The sequence below is a fragment of the Sapajus apella genome, unplaced genomic scaffold, assembly GCF_009761245.1.
Source record: "Sapajus apella isolate SASKATOON/1434 unplaced genomic scaffold, GSC_monkey_1.0 scaffold36, whole genome shotgun sequence".
Lineage (NCBI taxonomy): Eukaryota > Metazoa > Chordata > Mammalia > Primates > Cebidae > Sapajus > Sapajus apella.
Window position 1 is genome coordinate 22552589 of NW_022436976.1, and position 20454 is coordinate 22573042.

Consider the following 20454-nt stretch of genomic DNA (forward strand, 5'->3'; position numbering starts at 1 on the left):
TGCTAAGTGAAAGAACCCAGTCATAAAAGACCACAATTTTATTATCCCATGCTATGGACTGAATTAAAATTCATATGTTGAAGCCCTAACTCCCAGTGTGACTGTATATGGAGATAGAGCCTTTGGGGAGGTAAATAAGATTAAATGAGATGATAAGAGTGAGGCCCTAATCCAATAGTACTGGTGTCCTTACAAGAAAGAAAGAACAGAGATCTCTCTCCATGTGTGATATACAAAGTAGAAACTTTCTACAAGCCAGGAAGAGGCCTCACCAGAAACCAACGCTGAAGGTAGAACACTGATCTTGAATTTTTAATCTCCAGAACTCTAAGAAAATTAATTTCTGTAGTTTAAGCAACCCAATGTGGTATTTTGTTATGGCAGCTGTAGCAGACTAATACATTCCATTTGTATGAAATGTCAAAAGTATGCAAATCTATAGAGGCAGAAATTAGATAGTGTCTGTCCAAGGAAGGGAGTTAGGAGTGAGAGTGGAATGGGGAATGAATGCTAATAGGTACAGAATTTCTTCTGGGAATGATAAAAATAATCTAAAATTAGATGATGGTGATAGTTGTACAAATCTGTGTACATTCTTAAAACCACTAAGTTGTATAAATGGGTGAATTTATGTGAACTATGTCTCAAAAGCTATAAAATAGATATTTCAATAATTTTTTAAAACAGTGGCATGCTGAAATATGTGCCATTTCTTAAAAATTGAACTTACCAAATATTGTATAATTCTGGAAAGAAATGTAAAACATGGAAGATATTTCCTCACAGAAATGGAAAAGGATTTCAACTGCAGTTCTTCTTCAGAAGTCTTTTCAAATATTGAAAAGAAAGTTACACAAGCTATAAAAAATGCCATTGTTGTCACAACAGAGGGCATTAGGAGTTCATCCTTCAATAGAAGAGGTAGCATACTGTAAAGGAAAATTTTAAAAAATCAAAAGAAAATCATCAATTCAAACCATAACCACTTTGTAAAAAAGTTTTAAATTAGTTTATAAGAATCATACTGAAAATATATGGAAATTGGTATGACTTACCTAAATGTTGACACAAGTAAAAACCAAGTAGACATAAAAGGAATGTCACTTAAAACTAAGCAGACTGGTCTAAAATGGTAAAGAAAAAATATACTTTAATATTATAGAATATAATTTCAACTCCTAATTGTAAAAACTATAAACACATTTTATCTGTCTGATTTTCAGGGGTAGCTTAAAAAAAGCCAGGAAGGTCTTCACATGCACTACTGATTCATTTTTTTAAACAGTCCAGACTAAATTAGCCTAGACACAGGCACAGAGGTGTCAACTCCTCATAATAACTGGAAAATTGTTGCTTCCAGTATGCCATTAATGGAACTTTTTTTTTCTATCATACAGATAAGTAGCTTAAAAAAAGGATCAGATAAACAAATCTGAGAAGGCTTTGTCATATATTTCGTACTGCTTGGTAAATATGAATTCCCAGTATTGTTGTCTTCAAAAATCTCTTTTATGTTCTTTCATTTTACATATTACTCCACTAAGTTAAAACTAGAGTTGCAGACAAGATTGTCATGCCGCTGGAGAGAACAAGAGAGACAAGAGGATAAAGGAAAACAAATTGATAATAGTAAAATTAAAAGGAGGAAGAAATTAGTAGGAAGAGCTACATGAAAAGGGCAATAGTATAGGAACAGGAAGCACAATACCAATAACTGGAACCATAGGCTTTATCAAAGAGTTGTTTAGGGGCCAGGCACAGTGGCTTATGCCTGTAATCCCAGCACTTTGGTAGGCCAAGGCAGATAGATCACTTGAGGTCAGGAGTTCAAGACCAGCCTAGAGAACTTAACAAGATACCATCTCTACAAAAAAATTTAAAAATTAGCCTGGCATGGTGATGGATGCCTCGGGTACTAGTTACTTGGGAGGCTGAAGTGGGAGGCTCACTTGAGCCCAGGAATCGGAGGCTGCAGTGAGCTATGACTGTGCCACTGTGCCTGAGTAACTAAGGAAGACCTTGTCTTTTAAAAAAAACTTATTACATATAAGCACTGATCTCAAAGGAATACAAAGATGATAACTCAGCTCCTAACTTCAAAGTACTTAAAATTCATCACCAAACAGCAAAATCCCCTACATCCTCAACCTTTTCTCTGAACCCCTCCCTTTACCACCTTGTTTGAAACAATGCCTGGCTCTCTCCTCTGAAGACAATACTGCCTTCTGCCCTCTCAACTGTGCCTATTTTTGTTGTTTCCACAGTCTTCAAGTGATTTGGCCTGGAGGTGGGAGGTAGCCTCCTTGATCTTCCTCACTACTTTCACACCAGTTCTCCCTCTCTCCACCCTAATAATCTCCAGCTTTGAATCTCTTGTTATCACACTTTATCCCCTATTATTCCTCATCTTGTAATTACTGACCAACCAGAGGGTTGCTTCCCTCATGACCCAAAGATTTCAGCTCCTTTCTCACTATCACTCTCTACAAACCGACCTAATTCTTGGCAATTTTAACATATACATAGACCTTCCCAACGCCTCTCATTTGCTAGAACGCCTCTCTTCTAGTGATCTCATCTTTAATCCTGTCCCTTAGGGTCATGCTTTAGACTGCAACTCCTCCATGATCAGTTCATGAACTGTACTCTCACCACTCTCCGGCCTTTTAGTCCAAATCCAACAATCTTTTGATTGTTCCTTTTCACTTTCCCTCATCCCTTTGATGGCCTTTTTCCTTTTTACCTACCTTAAATTCTAAGGTCAATCAGTATAATCACTCTCATGCCCTCAAGCAAGGGAGTTATCCTCACTAGACAAAACCATAAACCTGGAAATGCCCAACTCTCCAGGGCACTTACTCCAACCATACTGAACAACTGCTTTAGAGAAAAACATCTACCCATACTAACTGGTCTCACTTTAAATACATGATCATGATATTCAATTGTCCTGCAATTACTATATATTTCCCTGGTCCATTTACACTCTGTCTCTCCTTAGAAAAATGTTTCACACATCTCCCTCCTACTTCCAACAGCTTCAACCCACTCTTGGCTAATGACTTTCCCTCTCACTTCAATAAAAAACTTGAAGCAGTTAAAAGAGAACTTTCACAGATGCCCACTCACATTTACTATCTTCCCACCATTTCTACCAGTATAGCCTATTCACCCCTTTTACTAAAGAGGAACTCTTCAAACATCTGTCCGATGCCAGTTCTTCCATTTGTGCTCTAGCTCCTACCCCATCTCCCTTACTTAAGGACAGTGCTCCAGCAACTCTTCCTTGAGATCCTGTTCCATCAGTTTCCTTCTCTGCTGATCATTCCTCTGCCTTTACTGCTCCTCTCTTAAACAAACCAACTAACCTATCTTGACCCCATTTTCTCTACCAATTATTGCCCTATTCCTCTGCTTCCTTTTTCAACAAAACTCCTCTGAAGAACAGTCTACCTTCCTCACACCATACATAAAAACTCAACTGGGCACAGTGGCCCAGGCATGTAATTCCAGCACTTTGGGAGGCCAAGGCGGGTGGATCACTTGAGGTCAGGAGGTCAAGACCAGCCTGGCCAACATGATGTAACCCCCGTCTCTACTAAAAATATAAAAATAGGCCAGGTGTTGTGGCAGGCACCTGTAGTCCCAGCTATGTGGGAGGCTGAGGCAGGAGAATCACATGAATCCAAGAGGTAGAGGCTGCAGTGAGCCCAGATTGCACCACTGCACTCCAGCCTGGGTGACAAAGCGAGATTCCATCTCAAAAAAAAAAAAAATTAACTAAAAATTGATCAAAGACATAAATATAAAAGCTAAATTCATAAAACTCTTAGAAGGAAAATGAGGGTAAATATTTCCTTCAGTTTGGCACTGGTTTCTTAGATATATACAAAAAATACAATCGATAAAAGAAAAGATAGATAAATTACACTTCATCAAAATTAAAAACTTTTGTGCATCATAGAACACTATCAAGAAGGTAAAAAAGACAAGTTAAAGAATGGTAGAAAATATTTGCAAAGTATTTGCAAATCATCTATCTGATAAAGGTTAATACCCAGAATATATAAAGAATTCCTGGTCTATGGTTGGGCCCTCTGCGTCCAGCTGCCCAGGATCGAGGTCGGGTGTATGGGGCCGCAGGAACGGCTCCGGGGCCCCGATAACGGGCCGCCACCACAGCACCCCGGCCTGGCGTGAGGGTCTCCCTTGATCTGAGAATGGCTACCTCTCGATATTAGCCAGTGGCTGAAATTGGTGTCGGTGCCTACGGGACAGTGTACAAGGCCCGTGATCCCCACAGTGGCCACTTTGTGGCCCTCAAGAGTGTGAGAGTCCCCAATGTAGGAGCTGGAGGAGGCCTTCCCATCAGCATAGTTCATGAAGTGGCCTTACTGAGGCGACTGCAAGCTTTTGAGCATCCCAACGTTGTACGGCTGATGGATGTCTGTGCCACATCCCGAACTGACCGAGAGATCAAGGTAACCCTGGTGTTTGAGCATGTAGACCAAGATCTAAGGACGTATCTGGACAAGGCACCCCCACCAGGCTTGCCAGCCGAGACCATCAAGGATCTGATGCGCCAGTTTCTAAGAGGCCTAGATTTTCTTCATGCCAATTGCATCGTTCACCGAGATCTGAAGCCAGAGAACATTCTGGTGACAAGTGGTGGAACAGTCAAGCTGGCTGACTTTGGCCTGGCCAGAATCTACAGCTACCAGATGGCACTTACACCCGTGGTTGTCCCACTCTGGTACCGAGCTCCGGAAGTTCTTCTGCAGTCCACATATGCAACACCCATGGACATGTGGAGTGTTGGCTGTATCTTTGCTGAGATGTTTCGTGGAAAGCCTCTCTTCTGCAGAAACTCTGAAGCTGACCAGTTGGGTAAAATCTTTGACCTGATGGGGCTGCCTCCAGAGGATGACTGGCCTCAAGATGTATCTCTGCCCCGTGGAGCCTTTCACCCCAGAGGGCCCCGCCCAGTGCAGTCGGTGGTACCTGAGATGGAGGAGTTGGGAGCACATCTGCTGCTGGAAATGCTGACTTTTAACTCACACAAGCGAATCTCTGCCTTTCAAGCTCTGCAGCACTCTTATCTACATAAGGATGAAGGTAATCCGGGGTGAGCAATGAAGTGGCTGCCATGGAAGGAAGAAATGAGAAATGCTGCCATTTCCCCTCTGGACACTGAGAGGGCAGTCTCTGCCTTTGTCTCTGAGGCTGTGGAGGCTCCACCTCCATCTTTCTACAGAGATTACTTTGCTGCCTTAATGACATTCCCCTCCTACCTCTCCTTCTGAGGCCTCTCCTTCTGCCCCCCTATTTCTCTACACTAAGGGGTATGTTCCCTCGTGTCCCTTTCCCTACCTTTATATTGGGGGTCTTTTTTTATACAGGAAAAACAAAACAAAGAAAAAAAAAAAAAGAACTCCTAAAACTCAAAAAATAACAACCCAATTAAAAACTGGGCAAAGGATTTAAATAGGCTTGTCTCCAAAGAAGATAGACATATTGTGCCAACGAGCACATAAAGAGATGCTCAATATCATTAGTCATTAGGGAAATGCAAATCAGAGCCACAATTAGATACCACTCATACCCACTAACATGGCTATAATCAAAATTATGGAAAATAACAAGTGCTATCAAGGACATGGAGAAATTTAAGCCTTCCTATATATTACTAGTAGGAATGTTAAATGGTGTGGCCACTGTGGAAAAGTTTGGTGGTTCTTCAATAAGTTAAATACAAAATTGCCATGTGATTCTGTAACTCTACTCCTGGGTACATAGTCAAACAAAAACGTGTACATGACTATTCACAGTGGCACTACTGACAACAGCCAAAAGGTGGAATCCACCCAATGTCCATGAACTGATAAATGATGAACAAAATGTAGTTTATCGATGCAATGTAATACAGGCATAAAAGAGAATACAGGTCTGACACAACATAGATGAACCCTGAAAATATTAACAACCTAGACACAAAAGAACAAATATTATATGACTCCATTTATATGAAATATCCAGAATAGACAAACTTTTTTTTTTTCCCCACTAACTCAGTATTTTTATAGAAGAGGAAGGTACTCAGTAGCTGAAACAAGAGATCAGAGGGTACAACCAAGAGCACTGGAGAGTACTGGGATCCAGAAAGGAATTTGCAACACCTATGGAGCTGGATTGCTGAAGTGCTTTAGGGACCATTGCTAGCTGTGTGCCTTCTGTTTCTCCCTTTTAATGGGAGTGACTCTTGTGGTTATCCTGTGTGTGTTCCACTATTGTATGTGGAATATGTGTTTGTGTGTGTGCGGGGGTGATGGTTGGCAAAGATGATTTGCTTCTTTAGTTTATTTTTTTTCTTCTTTTTTTTTTCTTCTTTTTCTTCTTTTTCTTTTTTTCTTCTTTTTTCTTTCTTTTTTTTTTCCCCCATTTATTCATTTTATTGCATTTTAGGTTTTGGGGTACATGTGAAGAACATGCAAAATTGTTGCATAGGTAAACACATGGCAGTGTGATTTGCTGCCTTCCTCCCCATCACCTACATCTGGCATTTCTCCCCTTGCTATCTCTCCCCAGCTCCCCAACCCCCACCGTCCCTCCCCTATTTCCCCCCAACTGACCCCAGTGTGTAGTGCTCCCCTCCCTGTGTCCATGTGTTCTCATTCTTCAACACCTGCCTATGAGTAAGAACATGCGGTGTTTGATCTTCTGCTCTTCTGTCAGTTTGCTGAGAATGATGGTTTCCAGGTTCATCCATGTCCCTACAAAGGACACGAACTCATTATTTTTTATGGCTGCATAGTATTCCATGGTGTATATGTGCCACATTTTCCCTGTCCAGTCTATCATCGATGGGCATTTGGGTTGGTTCCAGGTCTTTGCTATTGTAAACAGTGCCACAATGAACATATGTGTGCATGTGTCTTTATAATAGAACAATTTATAATCCTTTGGATATATACCCAGTAATGGGATTACTGGGTCAAATGGAATTTCTATTTCTAGGTCCTTGAGGAATCACCACATTGTCTTCCACAATGGTTGAATTAATTTGCACTCCCACTGACAGTGTAAAAGTGTTCCTATTTCTCCACATCCTTTTCCAGCATATGTGGTCTCCAGATTTTTTAAGCATGCCATTCTAACTGGCATGAGATGGCATCTCAATGTGGTTTTGATTTGCAATTCTCTAATGACCAGTGATGATGAACATTTTTTTTCATATGTTTGTTGGCCCCATAAATTTCTTCTTTTGAAAAGTGTCTGTTCATATCCTTCACCCACTTTTGAATGGGCTTGCTTTTTGCTTGTAAATCTCTTTTAGTTCTTTGTAGATTCTGGATATTAGCCCTTTGTCAGATGGGAAGATTGCAAAAATTTTTTCCCATTCTGTTGGTTGCCAGTTCACTCTACTGATTGTTTCTTTTGCTGTGCAGAAGCTCTGGAGTTTAATTAGATATCATTTGTCTATTTTGGCTTTTGTTGCCACTGCTTTTGGTGTTTTACTCATGAAGTCCTTGCCTATGCCTATGTCCTGAATGGTTTTGCCTAGGTTTTCTTCTAGGGTTTTTATGCTGTTATGTCTTATGTTCAAGTCTTTAATCCATCTGGAGTTAATTTTAGTGTAAGGTGCCAGGAAGGGGTCCAGTTTCTGCTTTCTGCACATGGCTAGCCAGTTTTCCCAACACCATTTATTGAACAGGGAATCCTTTCCCCATTGCTTTTGTCAGGTTTGTCAAAGAGCAGATGGTTGTAGATGTGTGGCACTGCCTCCAAGGCCTCTGTTCTGTACCATTGGTCTGTACCTCTGTTTTGGGACCAGTACCATGCTGTTTTGATTACTGTAGCCTTGTAGTATAGTTTGAAGTGAGATAGCGTGATGCCTCCAGCCTTGTTCTTTTTGCTTAGAATTGTCTTGGCTATGTGCACTCTCCTTTGGTTCCATATGAAGTTTACAGTGTTTTTTTCCAGTTCTGTGAAGAGGGTCATACGTAGCTTGAAGGTGATAGCATTGAATCTATAAATTACTTTGGGCAGTATGGCCATTTTCACAATATTGATTCTTCCTAACCATGAGCATGGAATGTTTTTCCATCCGTTTGTGTCCCCTCTTATTTCATTGAGCAGTGGTTTGTAGTTCTCCTTGAAGAGGTCCTTTACATTCTTTGTTATTTGTATTCCTAGGTATTTTATTCCCTTTATAGCAATTGTGAATGGCAGCTTGTTCTTGATTTGGCTCTCCTTAAGTCTGTTATTGGTGTATAGGAATGCTTGTGATTTCTGCACATTGATATTTTATCCTGAGACTTTGCTGAAGTTGCCTATCAGTTTCAGGAGATTTTGGGCTGAGATGATGGGGTCTTCTATATATACAATCATGTCATCTGCAATTAGAGACAATTTGACTTCCTCCATTCCTAATTGAATACACTTTATTTCTTTTTCTTGCCTGATTGCTCTGGTTAGAACTTCCAATACTCTATTGAATAGGAGTGGTGAGAGAGGACATCCTTGTCTAGTGCCAGATTTCAAAGGGAATGCTTCCAGTTTTTGCCCAACTGTATGATATTGGCTGTGGGTTTGTCATAAATAGCTTTTATTATTTTGAGATACATTCCATCAATACCTAGTTTATTGAGAGTTTTTTAGCATAAAGGCTGTTGAATTTTGTCGAAGGCCTTCTCTGCATCTATTGAGATAATCATGTGGTTTTTGTCTTTGGTTCTGTTTATGTGGTGGATTATATTTATAGACTTGCGTATGTTGAACCAGCCTTGCATCCCTGGGATGAAGCCTACATGATAGTGATGGTTAAGTTTTTTGATGTGCTGTTGCAATCGGTTTGTCTGTATTTTATTGAAGATTTTTCCATCTATGTTCATCATGGATATTGGCCTGAAGTTTTCTTTTTTTGTTCAGTCTCTGCTGGGTTTTGGTGTCAGGATGATGTTGGTTTCATAAAATCATTTGGGAAGGATTCCCTCTTTTTGGATTGTTTGGGATAGTTTCAAGGGTGGTACCAGCTCCTCTTTGTATGTGTGGTAAAATTCTGCTGTGAACCCATCTGTACTTAGGCTTTTTTTGTTTGGTAGGCTATTAATTGCTGCCTCAACTTCAGCCCTTGTTATTGGTCTATTCGGGGTTTCGACTTCTTCCTGGTTTAGGCTTGGGAGAGTGTGAGTATCCAAGAATTTATCCATTTCTTCCAGGTTTACTGGTTTATGTGCATAGAGTTGTTTGTAGTAATCTCTGATAGTAGTTTGTATTTCTGTGGAATCAGTGGTGATATCCCCTTTATCATTTTTTATTGCATCTATTTGATTCTTCTCTCTTTTCTTTTTTATTAATCTGGCTAGTGGTCTGTGTATTTTGTTGATCTTTTCGAAAAACTAGCTCCTGGATTTATTGATTTTTTGGAAGGTTTTTTCGTGTCCCTATCTCCTTCAGTTCTGCTCTGATCTTAGTTATTTCTTGTCTTCTGCTGGCTTTTGAGTTTTTTTTTATCTTGCTTCTCTAGCTCTTTTAATTTTGATGATAGGGTGTCGATTTTAGATCTTTCCTTGCTTATCATGTGGGCATTTATTGCTATAAATTTTCCTCTAGAAACTGCTTAAAATGTGTCCCAGAGACTCTGGTACACTGTGTCCTCGTTCTCGTTGGTTTCGAAGAACATCTTTATTTCTGCTTCATTTCATTGTTTATCCAGTCAACATTCAAAAGACAGTTGTTCAATTTCCGTGAAGTTGTGCGGTTCTGAGTGAGTTTCCTAACCCTGAGTTCTAATTTGATTGCACTGTGGTCTGAGAGACTGTTATGATTTCCATTCTTCTGCAGTTGCTGAGGAGTGATTTACTTCCAATTATGTGGTCAATTTTAGAGTAGGTGTGATGTGGTGCTGAGAAGAATGTATATTCTGTGTATTTGGGGTGGAGAGTTCTGTAGATGTCTATTAGGTTTGCTTGGTCCAGATCTGAGTTCAAGTCCTGGATATCCTTGTTAATTTTCTGTCTTGTTGATCTAATATTGACAGTGGAGTGTTAAAGTCTCCCACTATTATTGTGTGGGAGTCTAAATCTCTTTGTTGGTCATTAAGAACTTGCTTTATGTGTCTGGGTGCTCCTGTATTGGGTGTGTACATATTTAGGATCATTAGCTCTTCTTGTTGCATTGATCCTTTTGCCATTATGTAATGCCCTTCTTTGTCTCTTTTGATCTTTGTTGGTTTAAAGTCTATTTTATCAGAGACTAGGATTGCAACTCCTCCTTTTTTTTTGCTCTCCCTTTGCTTGGTAAATCTTCCTTCATCCCTTTATTTTATGTGTGTCCTTGCACGGGAGATGAGTTTCCTGGATACAGCACACCAATGGGTTTTGACTTTTTATCCAATTTGCCAGTCTGTGTCTTTTGGTTGGGGCATTTAGCCCATTTACATTTAAAGTTAATATTGTTATGTGTGAATTTGATCCTGACATTTTGTTGCTAGCTGGTTGCTTTGCCCATTAGTTGATGCAGTTTCTTCATTGTGTTGATGCTCTTTACCATTTGGTACATTTTTGGAGTGGCTGGTACTACCTTTCTATGTTTTGTGCTTCTTTCAGGAGCTCTTGTAAGGCAGGCCTGGGGGTGATGAAATCTCTCAGCACTTGCTTGTTCATAAAGGATTTTATTTCTCCTTCGCTTATGAAGTTTAGTTTGGCTGGATATGAAATTCTAGGTTGAAAGGTCTTTTCTTTAAGGATGTTGAATATTGGCCCCCCACTCTCTTCTGGCTTGTAGGGTTTCTGCTGAGAGATCCGCTGTGAGTCTGATGGGCTTCCCTTTCTGGGTAACCTGACCTTTGTCTCTGGCTGCCCTTAGCATTTTTTCCATCATTTCAACCCTGGTGAATCTGATGATTATGTGCCTTGGGATTGCTTTTCTTGAGGAATATCTTTGTGGTGTTCTTTGTATTTCCTGGACTTGGATATTGGCCTGCCTTGCTAGGTTGGGGAAGTTTTCCTGGATAATATCCTGAAGAGTGTTTTCCAGCTTGGATTTGTTCTCTCCATCACATTCAGGTACATCTATCAAACGTAGATTAGGTCTTTTCACATAATCCCATATTTCTTGGAGGCTTCTTTGTTCATTTTCACTCTTTTTTCTCTAATCTTGCCTTCTTGTTTTATTTCACTGAGTTGATCTTCAATCTCTAATATCCTTTCTTCTTCTTGGTTGATTTGGCTTTTGAAACTTGTGTATGCTTCGCAAAGTTCTCATGTGTTTTTCAGCTCCATCGGGTCATTTGTATTCTTCTCTAAGCTATTTATTCTCATTAGCATTTCATCAAACCTTTTTTCCAGGTTCTTAGTTTCTTTGCTTTAGGTTAGAACATGTTCTTTTAGCTCAGAGAAGTTTGTTATTACCCACCTTCTGAAATCTGATTCTGTCAATTCATCAGATTCATTCTCCATCTAGCCTTGTTCCCTTGCTGGTGAGGAGTTGTGACCCCTTGGAGGAGGAGATGCATTCTGGTTTTGGGTGTTTTCATCCTTTTTGCACTGGTTTCTTCCCATCTTTTTGGATTTATCTGCCTGTGGTCTTTGTAGTTGGTGACTTTTGGATGGGGTCTCTTGAGTGGACATCCTTTTCGTTGATGATGAAATTATTTCTTTCAGCATTTTAGTTTTTCTTCTAACAGTCAGGCACCACTGCTCTAGGACTGCTGGAGGTCCATTCCAGACCCTGCTTGCTTGGGGATCATCTGTGGCAGCTGCGGAACAGTAAGGGTTGCTGCCAGTTTCTTCTGTTATCTTTGTCCTAGAAGGATACCTGCCAGATGTCAGCCTGAGCTCTCCTTTATGAGGTGTCTCTTTGGATATACCAGGGTCAGGGAGCTGCTTGAAGAGACAGTCTGACCCTTATAGGAGCTCAAGTGCTGAGCTGTGGGCTCCATTGTTCTGTTCAGATATGCTGGGCAGGTATATTTAAGTCTGCTGCAGCAGAACTCATAACTGCCTTTTTTCCCAGGTGCTCTGTTCTGGGAAGGTGGGGCTTTATAAGTTCCTGACGTGCTGCTCCCTTTTTTCAGAGATGCCCTGCCCAGCAAGGAGGTAGCCTAATCACAGTCTGCCAGCAGAGGCATTGCTGAGCTTCCATGGGCACTGCCCAGCTGCTGTATGAACGTCCTTGTGGTTTTACTTATAGAGTTATAGTTACAGCTGCCTCAGTAATGGTGGTCTGCCTCAGTAATGGCAGACTGCCTCGGTAATGGTGGACTGCCTTGGTAGTAGCAGACTGCCTCTGTAGTGGTGGACTGCCTCAGTAATGACAGATGCCTTTCCCTCCACAGATCTGGATTGTCCTGGGTACAGCTGCGCTTGCTGTGAAACTCTCAGTCCAGAGTGTTTCAGATTGCTGGTCTTTGTGGGGGTGGGACCCACTGAGCCAGATAGTTGAATGGGCACCTCTGTCTCCCAGGCGTTCCAGGCGCCAATTGAAATGGCTGCCCGGATTTGTGTGAGTTTTTGTGCAGAGACCCGCTACACTGGCTGAAACCCCATGCTGGAAACTCGTGCCGCTTTTCAGCCTGGGAATCTCCTGGTCTGTGGGCAGTAATAACTCATTTGGAGATGCGGTGATCACTTACCCTCTGCATTGTTCTTGCTGGGAACTACACTCCAGAGCTGTTCCTGTTTGGCCATCCCAGAATAGACAAATCTATAGAGATTTGCCAAAAGCAGATTAGTAGTTAGAGGGATGGGGGGAAGGGAAAATGGTGAGTGACTGCTTTGGGTATGGGATTTCCTTTTGCGATGTTCTGGAAGTAGACAGTGGTGATGCTGGCAGAACAGTGTGAATGTACTAATTCACAGTGTAAAATTTTGGCTATGTGTACTTTACCACAATTTAAAAAATAATTTTAAAACTTTCTTTTAAAAAATGAATTATCGGCCAGGCACAGTGGCTCACACCTCTAATCCCAGCACTTTTGGAGGCTGAGGTGGGGAATCATTTGAGGTCAGAAGTTCAAGACCAGCCTGGCCAACATGGTAAAATGCTATCTCGACCAAAAAATACAAAATTTAGTTGGGCATAGTAGTGCTGCCTGTAACCCCAGCTACTCAGAAGTTGAGGTGGGAGAATCGCTTGAACCCAGGAAGCGGAGGCTGCAGTGAGCCAAGATCATGCCACTGTACTCTAGCATGGGTGACAGAATAAGACTCTGTCTCAAAAAAAAAAAAAAAAAAAAAGAATTATCCCTACTTGTCTTTAGTTCTTCTCTCATTTTTTCTTAACCCTACCTAATCAGGCTTCTCCCTGCATTGCTCCACCAACACTGACCCTACCAAAGTCACCAGTGACTTCCATATTGCTAAGGCAAATGTGTTCTCAGCTCTCATCTTACCTGGCCTATTAGCAGCATCTGATACAACTGATCACCTCATTTCCTTAAAGCACCTTCCTTTTTATTATTATACTTTCTTAAGTTCTGAGATACATGTACAGAATGTGCAGGTTTGTTACATAGGTATACATGTGCCATGGTGGTTTGCTGCACCCATCAATCCATCATTTACATTAGGTATTTCTTCTCCTAATGCTCTTCCTCCCCTAGTCCCCCACAGGCCCCAGTGTGTAATGTTCCCCTCCCTGTGTCCATGTGTCCTCACCGTTCAACTCCCACTTATGAGTAAGAACATGTAGTGTTTGGTTTTCTGTTCCTGTGCTAGTTTGCTGAGAATTATGGTTTCCAGATTCATCCATGTCCCTGCAAAGGACATGAACACATCCTTTATTATGGCTGTATAGTATTCCATGGTGTATATGTGCCACTGATGGGCATTGAGTTTGGTTCCAAGTCTTTGCTATTGTGAACAGTGCTGCAATAAACATACATATGTATGTGTCTTTATAATAAAATTATTTATAATCCTTTGGGTATATACCCATTAATGGGATTGCTGGTTGAAATGGTATTTCTACTTCTAGATTTTTGAGGAATCACCACACTGTCTTCCACAATGGTTGAACTAATTTGCACTCCCACCAACAGTGTAAAAGCATTCCTATTTCTCCACATCCTCTCCAGCATCTGTTGTTTCCTGACTTTTTAATAATCACTATTCTAACTGGTGTGAGATGGTATCTCATTGTGGTTTTGATATGCATTTCTAAAACACCTTCTTCACTCAGCATCCAAGATGCTAACTCTCATGGTTTTCATCTTACCTCATCAGCCATTCCTATTTACCTCTTCTTCCAGACCTCTTAACACTGGGGGACTCAGGACTCAGTCCTTGGTCCTCTTCTGTCTATACTCACTTCCTTGGTGATCTGATCCAGTCTCTTAACTTTAAATATCATTTCTACTGACAAACTCCTAAACTTTCATGTCCAGCTCAACCTCTCTGGAACTCTACTCATACATCCACTCCAGTCTCCTATCCAAATGCTGAAATCTAGATCTCTGCTTGGATGTCCAAAGGCCTGTCCAACACTTGGGAATGTTTTACCCCGTCTAATCCTAGCCTAAACCTGCTCCACTCCTCGTCCCAGTCAGCAGCTATTCCATCCTTCTAGTTCCAAGCCAAAAACCATGGACATGCCTTTGATTTTTCTCTTTCCCTCATATGCTACATCAATACACTATAACCACAATGTGACTGCTTCTCACCTCTTCCACTATTACTATCTTGATCCCAGTCTCCACCATCTCTCACCTGGATTACAGCAATAGCTTTCTAAGAAGTCTCCATATTTTCTACCCTGGCTCCATACAATCTATACTTGACTCACGGCAAGAGTGATCCGTTTCAAACATCCAGTCAGATTACAATTCTTACTTACTCAAAATCCTCTCATAGCTCTCTATTCCCTTCAGAATAAAAATCAAAGTTCTTAATATGGCCTACAAGGTCCTACATGATTTGGACCCATTACTTCTTTGACTTCACCTCCTGTTACTCCCTGCTTTGATCACTCCACTCTGACCACATTGGCCAGTTTGTTGTTTTCTACACATACTGGGTGTACCATCTTAGGGCCTTGGCACTGGCTGTCCCCCTGCCTGAATGTTATTCTCCCAGATATCCACACAGCTAAATTCCTGCCCTCCTCATGTCTACAATGAGGCCTACCTTGACATCTGTGTTTAAAACTGCAACCTCTACCTGCATCCCATCCTCCAGTATTCCCAATTACTCTTGCTCTGTTTTATTTCTCCATCATGATATTTATTACCTTCCAACACACTAATTTCTTGTTTTTATTTTTTTTATTAGTGTCTATCCTTAAGAATGATAGCTAAGAAGGCAGGGATTTTTATCTGGAATATATCCCAAGTGCACAGAACAGTGCTGGATAAATAGTAGGCACTCAATAAATATTTACTGAATGAAATATTTGTTTAATGATAGGATTCGCTGGGACCAGGTCAAAAGGAACTTTTAATGCAAATGTAATATCATTTACCAAAAATAGATTAAAGCCATGCACTGCTACAAATAATCTAGGTGCATTTGTAGAAAATGAACCCGAAAAGTTCAATGTCTGAGAACTAATCTGGTCCGATAACAGGTCCTGAATGAGCTGCCTTTCTATGAGTAGAAATTCTGGGGAAATCTATTAATACATGTTTGAAAGTAATGCCTTTCCACAGTTTCATCCCCTGGTACCAGTGATTTACGTAGGGTCAGCCTAGCCTCATATAATAGTGGTAAGCTCTAACTCAGGTTTGGGCCTCAGGGGATGGCATTAAGCAGTCTTCCCAATCTACAGTGATACAAGACTGTTTTATTTAGAGCCAAGAAGCCTTCCACACTGGTCAGCCCAGCTCTGCACTAAGGTTTTAGTCCAAAGTTCCACTAATAAAAGCAATACTGCCTACCATTTGTCACTGGTCATTCTGTACATGTATCTTTCACAGGAACCTAGTGAACACAAGGTGAGGGGTAGAGCAGTAGTGGGTTGGGATTGACCTAGAAGAGGATTTCAGTATTCCAAAGGGTTCTATGCAAATAATATTTTAACACTAGGATATTATACTCCCAGCTGTCACCTACTGCTTTCTATGAAGACCCGGAAAAAAATTTAATGCCTCGAAAACAAAGTAGTCTGGTTACAGATTGCCAATAGGGTCTAAACTAAGCTTGTGGCAAAAAAGAGAAGGGAAGCAGCATACAAACGACCCTATGGAAGTAAATGGAAAGAAGAAGGCTACGGAATAGATGTGGAAATGAATGAAATGAAAAAAGCAAAGTGACAAACAGGCTCCAATCAGATGAAAACCTCTTTGAAGGATGTATTTTTTATATATCCTTCCAACATATTAATTTTTTGTTTTTATTTTTTATTAGCATCTATCCATAAGAATGATAGCTAAGAAGGCAGGGATTTTTGTCTGGAATATATCCCAAGTGCACAGAACAGTGCCTGACAAATAATAGGCACTCAATAAATATTTATTGAATTAAATATTTGTTTAATGATATGATTAGCTGAGACCAGGTCAAAAGGAACTGTTAATGCAAACTGTAGCATGTAGAAAATATAAATGAAAAAACAGGAAGAAATGAAAAATATGTCAATAATATTCTATCAATTTTTTTCAGTTTAAAATACATTTTATAAAGAAAATCAGATCTGGAAAAAGCATGACTATGAAATAATTTTATGCAAAGATGTAACATTTGTGTAGTTTTGTTTTGCATTAAAATATTTATATGTAAATTATAAAGCTATATTATAAACACATATTTCAAACGTTTCTACTTACAATGATACCAAGAGAATGGACTTTTCATGTACTTGGAAAGAAAATAAAAAGAATGATAGTGCACAGCTAACCTTTAAGAAAAAAGGGGAAAAATGAGATATAACAACTTGCAAAATAGCATATCGAGTTAATTACGAATCTAAATAAAAACCATTTCAATTGAAAACTGAAAGCTTATTAAAGCTTCTATTTAGAAGTAAAATACCATCACAACACTGATATGCATATGTTAATCAAATTTAAAAATCGAAATTTTTTTCAAAAGTCAATGATTATAAAACTTTAACCATCCAATATAAGTTCATTATACTCAGTTATTAATAAACAAAACTACTAAATACCTCAGACATAACAATCATACATTCATCGTCCCTTGGAATCTCTGATAATTTAAATTTAAAAGCATGAAAGACAAGAAGGTCAGAATCTAAAACTGGCAAAACAAATCTATTTTGCTGTTTTAAAACATGCACTTCAATAAAATGTATTAATGTTTTATAAATTCATCACAAGCTATTTGGAGTTTAAAATAAAAAATTATTTTCAGAAGTTTACATTCCGCAAATTAGATATGGATAACTATCCAGTTGCTCAAGCAGAAACTTCGAATCTTATCCATGCTATACATCTAAAACATCAGGAAATAATAAGTATAGCATCTCCTAAATACAATATCCAACCACTTCTCTCCATTCCCCTCTGCTAAGGGTGGCAGAGGAGTGGTCTAAGCCACCATCCATCTTTGTAGTAGTGCAATAATCTCCTAACTGGTAATACTCCTGCCATATATATATATATATATATACACACACACACACACACACCAGTATTCATGCTATCAATTACCTCAATAATAGATATGTATTGAGATATAATTCAGGCAAACTTGGTTGAAAGAAAAATACTTTTAAAATAATTATAATGGGAAATGTTCTTAAAACTCTCAGAAGTATACAATAAGAATTCAAAGCATGATCAACAAAAACAAAATAACAAAAATCTTACATTTAAAAAGTTTTAACACAATGGCTTCTGTTAAAACATACCAAACAGACAAAAATTAGAAAATAAAGAAAAAGAAATATTTTTTCTGCCTTATAATCCTAAAAGTTATCATCTGTAACACTGCTAAAGTTACTCAAACTCTGAAATTCTATTCCTTTTTTTTTCTTCAGATGGAGTCTTGCTCTGTCACCAGGCTGGAATGCAGTAGCATAATCTCAGATCACTGCAACCTCCATCTCCTGGGTTCAAGCAATTCTTCTGCCTCAACCTCCCGAGTAGTTGGGAATACAGGCATATGCCACCACACCTAGCTAATTTTTGTATTTTTAGTAGAGACTGGGTTTCCCCATGTTGGCCAGAATGGTCTCAATCTCCTAACCTCGTGATCTACCCGCCTTGGCCTCCCAAAGCGCTGGGATTACAGGTATGAGCAACCATGCCCAGCCCAGTATCTTTGAAATGTGCATTTATTTAGCACTCTATTTCCTAGAAAAACAGCAATCTATCATAAGCTTGAAATATATTTCAGGTTAAGCCTACTGAAGACATCAGAGCATTACACCATATCCATCCTGTTCTAACTATCCAATAGAATATTAACAACAGATGACTTGGTATGCTCAGAGTTCATTCACGGAATCAAACAACAGAAATCATCAATAAAAAGATAATTAAAAAGTGAAAAGGAACATGAAACTATCCTTTTTGCATATGGTATGAGATGCATTTTTGAAGTATTTCACTGTTATGTACTTTTCTGGCTTGTTTTTATGCAATGTAGTTAACTGACAGTCCCAGACTTGGAACCCTAATTTCTAAATGTTGCCGAAGTCCACTAGGACTTACTGTTTTCATATACTACATGTTCTTGATAGTTTAAATATATTTTTAAATGTCATTTGATAGACCATAGCAAACAGGAACAAAATTTTAAATGCCACAGAAATACAACCAAGAAGACTTTGTAAGCCTACTCAGAAAAAACCCTAAACTATAGAAAATGCACCCAGCCCATCTTCAAAGTGATACAAGTCATCCTCCTAAAACAGACATCTGTCCCCTCCCCTTCTTAAAAATACATTTTAGTTTCTCTTGCACATAAATCAAACTCCAAACCTTTCCAACCAAGACATTCAAGGTCTTCAGTAATTTGGTCCATTTTTACCCTTATCTCTCACCAAATCCTCTCCTACTCTCAACACACACACACAAAGGCCACCCAAATTATATTGTTTAATAGAATGTCCTGTGTCCTTTCCCACCTCTGGACCTTCAACTTCTTCCTCCTGTTTTGAACTTCTCTTCTGCTATATAACCTACTGTTCTAATCTTACCCCATTTTCAAATTTGGGCTCAAATCCCACTTGCCCTAAACAGCATTCTAAAATCTCCCCCTGAGATAGTATCTCCCTTTCCTACACATCATAGGGCTTCATTTGTACCTGATAGAACTTAATACCATCTGTTTTATCACATAACTATTTAAGCTACTTATGTTCTTTGCCACTGTTTTCTGCTTTGTTTTCCCTCATTAACTAATAGAAAAGAAATTAAATAGCTTAATTAACTGAAAGATTATTCTGATTGCTTAGCTTAGTGTCTAACACTGCCAAATAAATGAATGTCTTATTTCCCAACCTAGTAAATCCTGTTCAGAGCAAGAAAACAATTTTTAAAAGTTCAGTTGTGGCAAGAATTAAGTATCTATAGTAACGAAAAACTTACCAGTGTAAATTTGAATCCTTTGGAAGAGGGCTGAAGTGTTAATTTTATGCATGCAGGAAGCAGGCTCAAAAATGTAAAACAGAAGCTTAAAAAAATAATAAAAATCAAATATTTGTTTTCTTTGTAGAGGTATAAATCTAGCTTAAATAAGAAAATATTTCTTAAAGATTGTATTATTTATCACCTTAAGTTGACTTCAAATTATAGTTTATTTTTATTTATTAAATTTAAAGACTAAATAACATTTAAATAAAATTTACACATTGAAAAAAAATCTACACATTGAGAGAGATATATACTTTTATACATGACACTAAATATTTTAAAGATCAAACTTCATAATACTAAATATTGCTTCTTTTATTTTCGTATTTAATATAATGTATAGAAAATATACAAAGATACATAGTTGAAGGTCAATTGTTGAACATTCAAAATAAGAAAACATAATGAATTATAAGAGAATGCTATATCTGCAACACAAACATTCATAAACTTTACTCACAAAAGTCTCTCTGGCTCTCATTTCACAAAAGTTGATTATCTGATTTTCAAGCCCATGGTAAATCATAAAGAACAAGATGGAAAGGGAGCAAGAAGCCACTAGAGCTTCTCCTACCTAAGGATGGCTAATTGGGTGAGGAGGAAAAAGAACTAGAAAAAGCAGACAGACTCAACAAAGTGGCCTGGAACCATTTAGTACTATGGGACATAGTCCTTGAAAGGCCTAAAAACAAGTATATAACTTAATACAATAATTGATTTTCCCACTTACAGCTTTTGACTTGTCAACTTGGCTAGGCTGAATGAATGGCCCTAGAATTTCCTTCTTGTATGCTTTTGTTAGGGTGGGCTACAAGGGAAATTCTCATAAGATCTGGAGGACAGAGAGAGGCCACACCCATCTCATCTCCCAGTTATTTGAACACTAATCTACTGTGAAAGAATTTTTGCAGATGTAA

The 20454-nt window shown here is 39.0% G+C and overlaps 1 protein-coding gene and 1 pseudogene across 6 annotated transcripts in view; one reads left to right on the forward strand and one right to left on the reverse strand.

Moving 5' to 3' along the window:
- Positions 1–20454, reverse strand: part of ALG6 (ALG6 alpha-1,3-glucosyltransferase) — a 73818-nt gene that overhangs the window by 8871 nt on the left and 44493 nt on the right. For 4 of the 5 annotated variants that reach the window (XM_032296764.1, XM_032296762.1, XM_032296763.1 and 1 more), the window contains 4 exons: positions 19493–19577; positions 16763–16833; positions 1056–1124; positions 731–929 (listed from right to left, as the gene is read on the reverse strand). In XM_032296764.1, the coding sequence (XP_032152655.1) occupies positions 731–929; positions 1056–1124; positions 16763–16833; positions 19493–19577 (424 nt within the window). The remainder of the gene's footprint in view (positions 1–730; positions 930–1055; positions 1125–16762; positions 16834–19492; positions 19578–20454) is intronic. The other variant, XM_032296765.1, reaches the window with a different exon arrangement.
- LOC116563919 lies at positions 4206–5428 on the forward strand (annotated as a pseudogene). Its single transcript, XR_004274633.1, has one exon. The product of XR_004274633.1 is annotated as a cyclin-dependent kinase 4 pseudogene (transcript).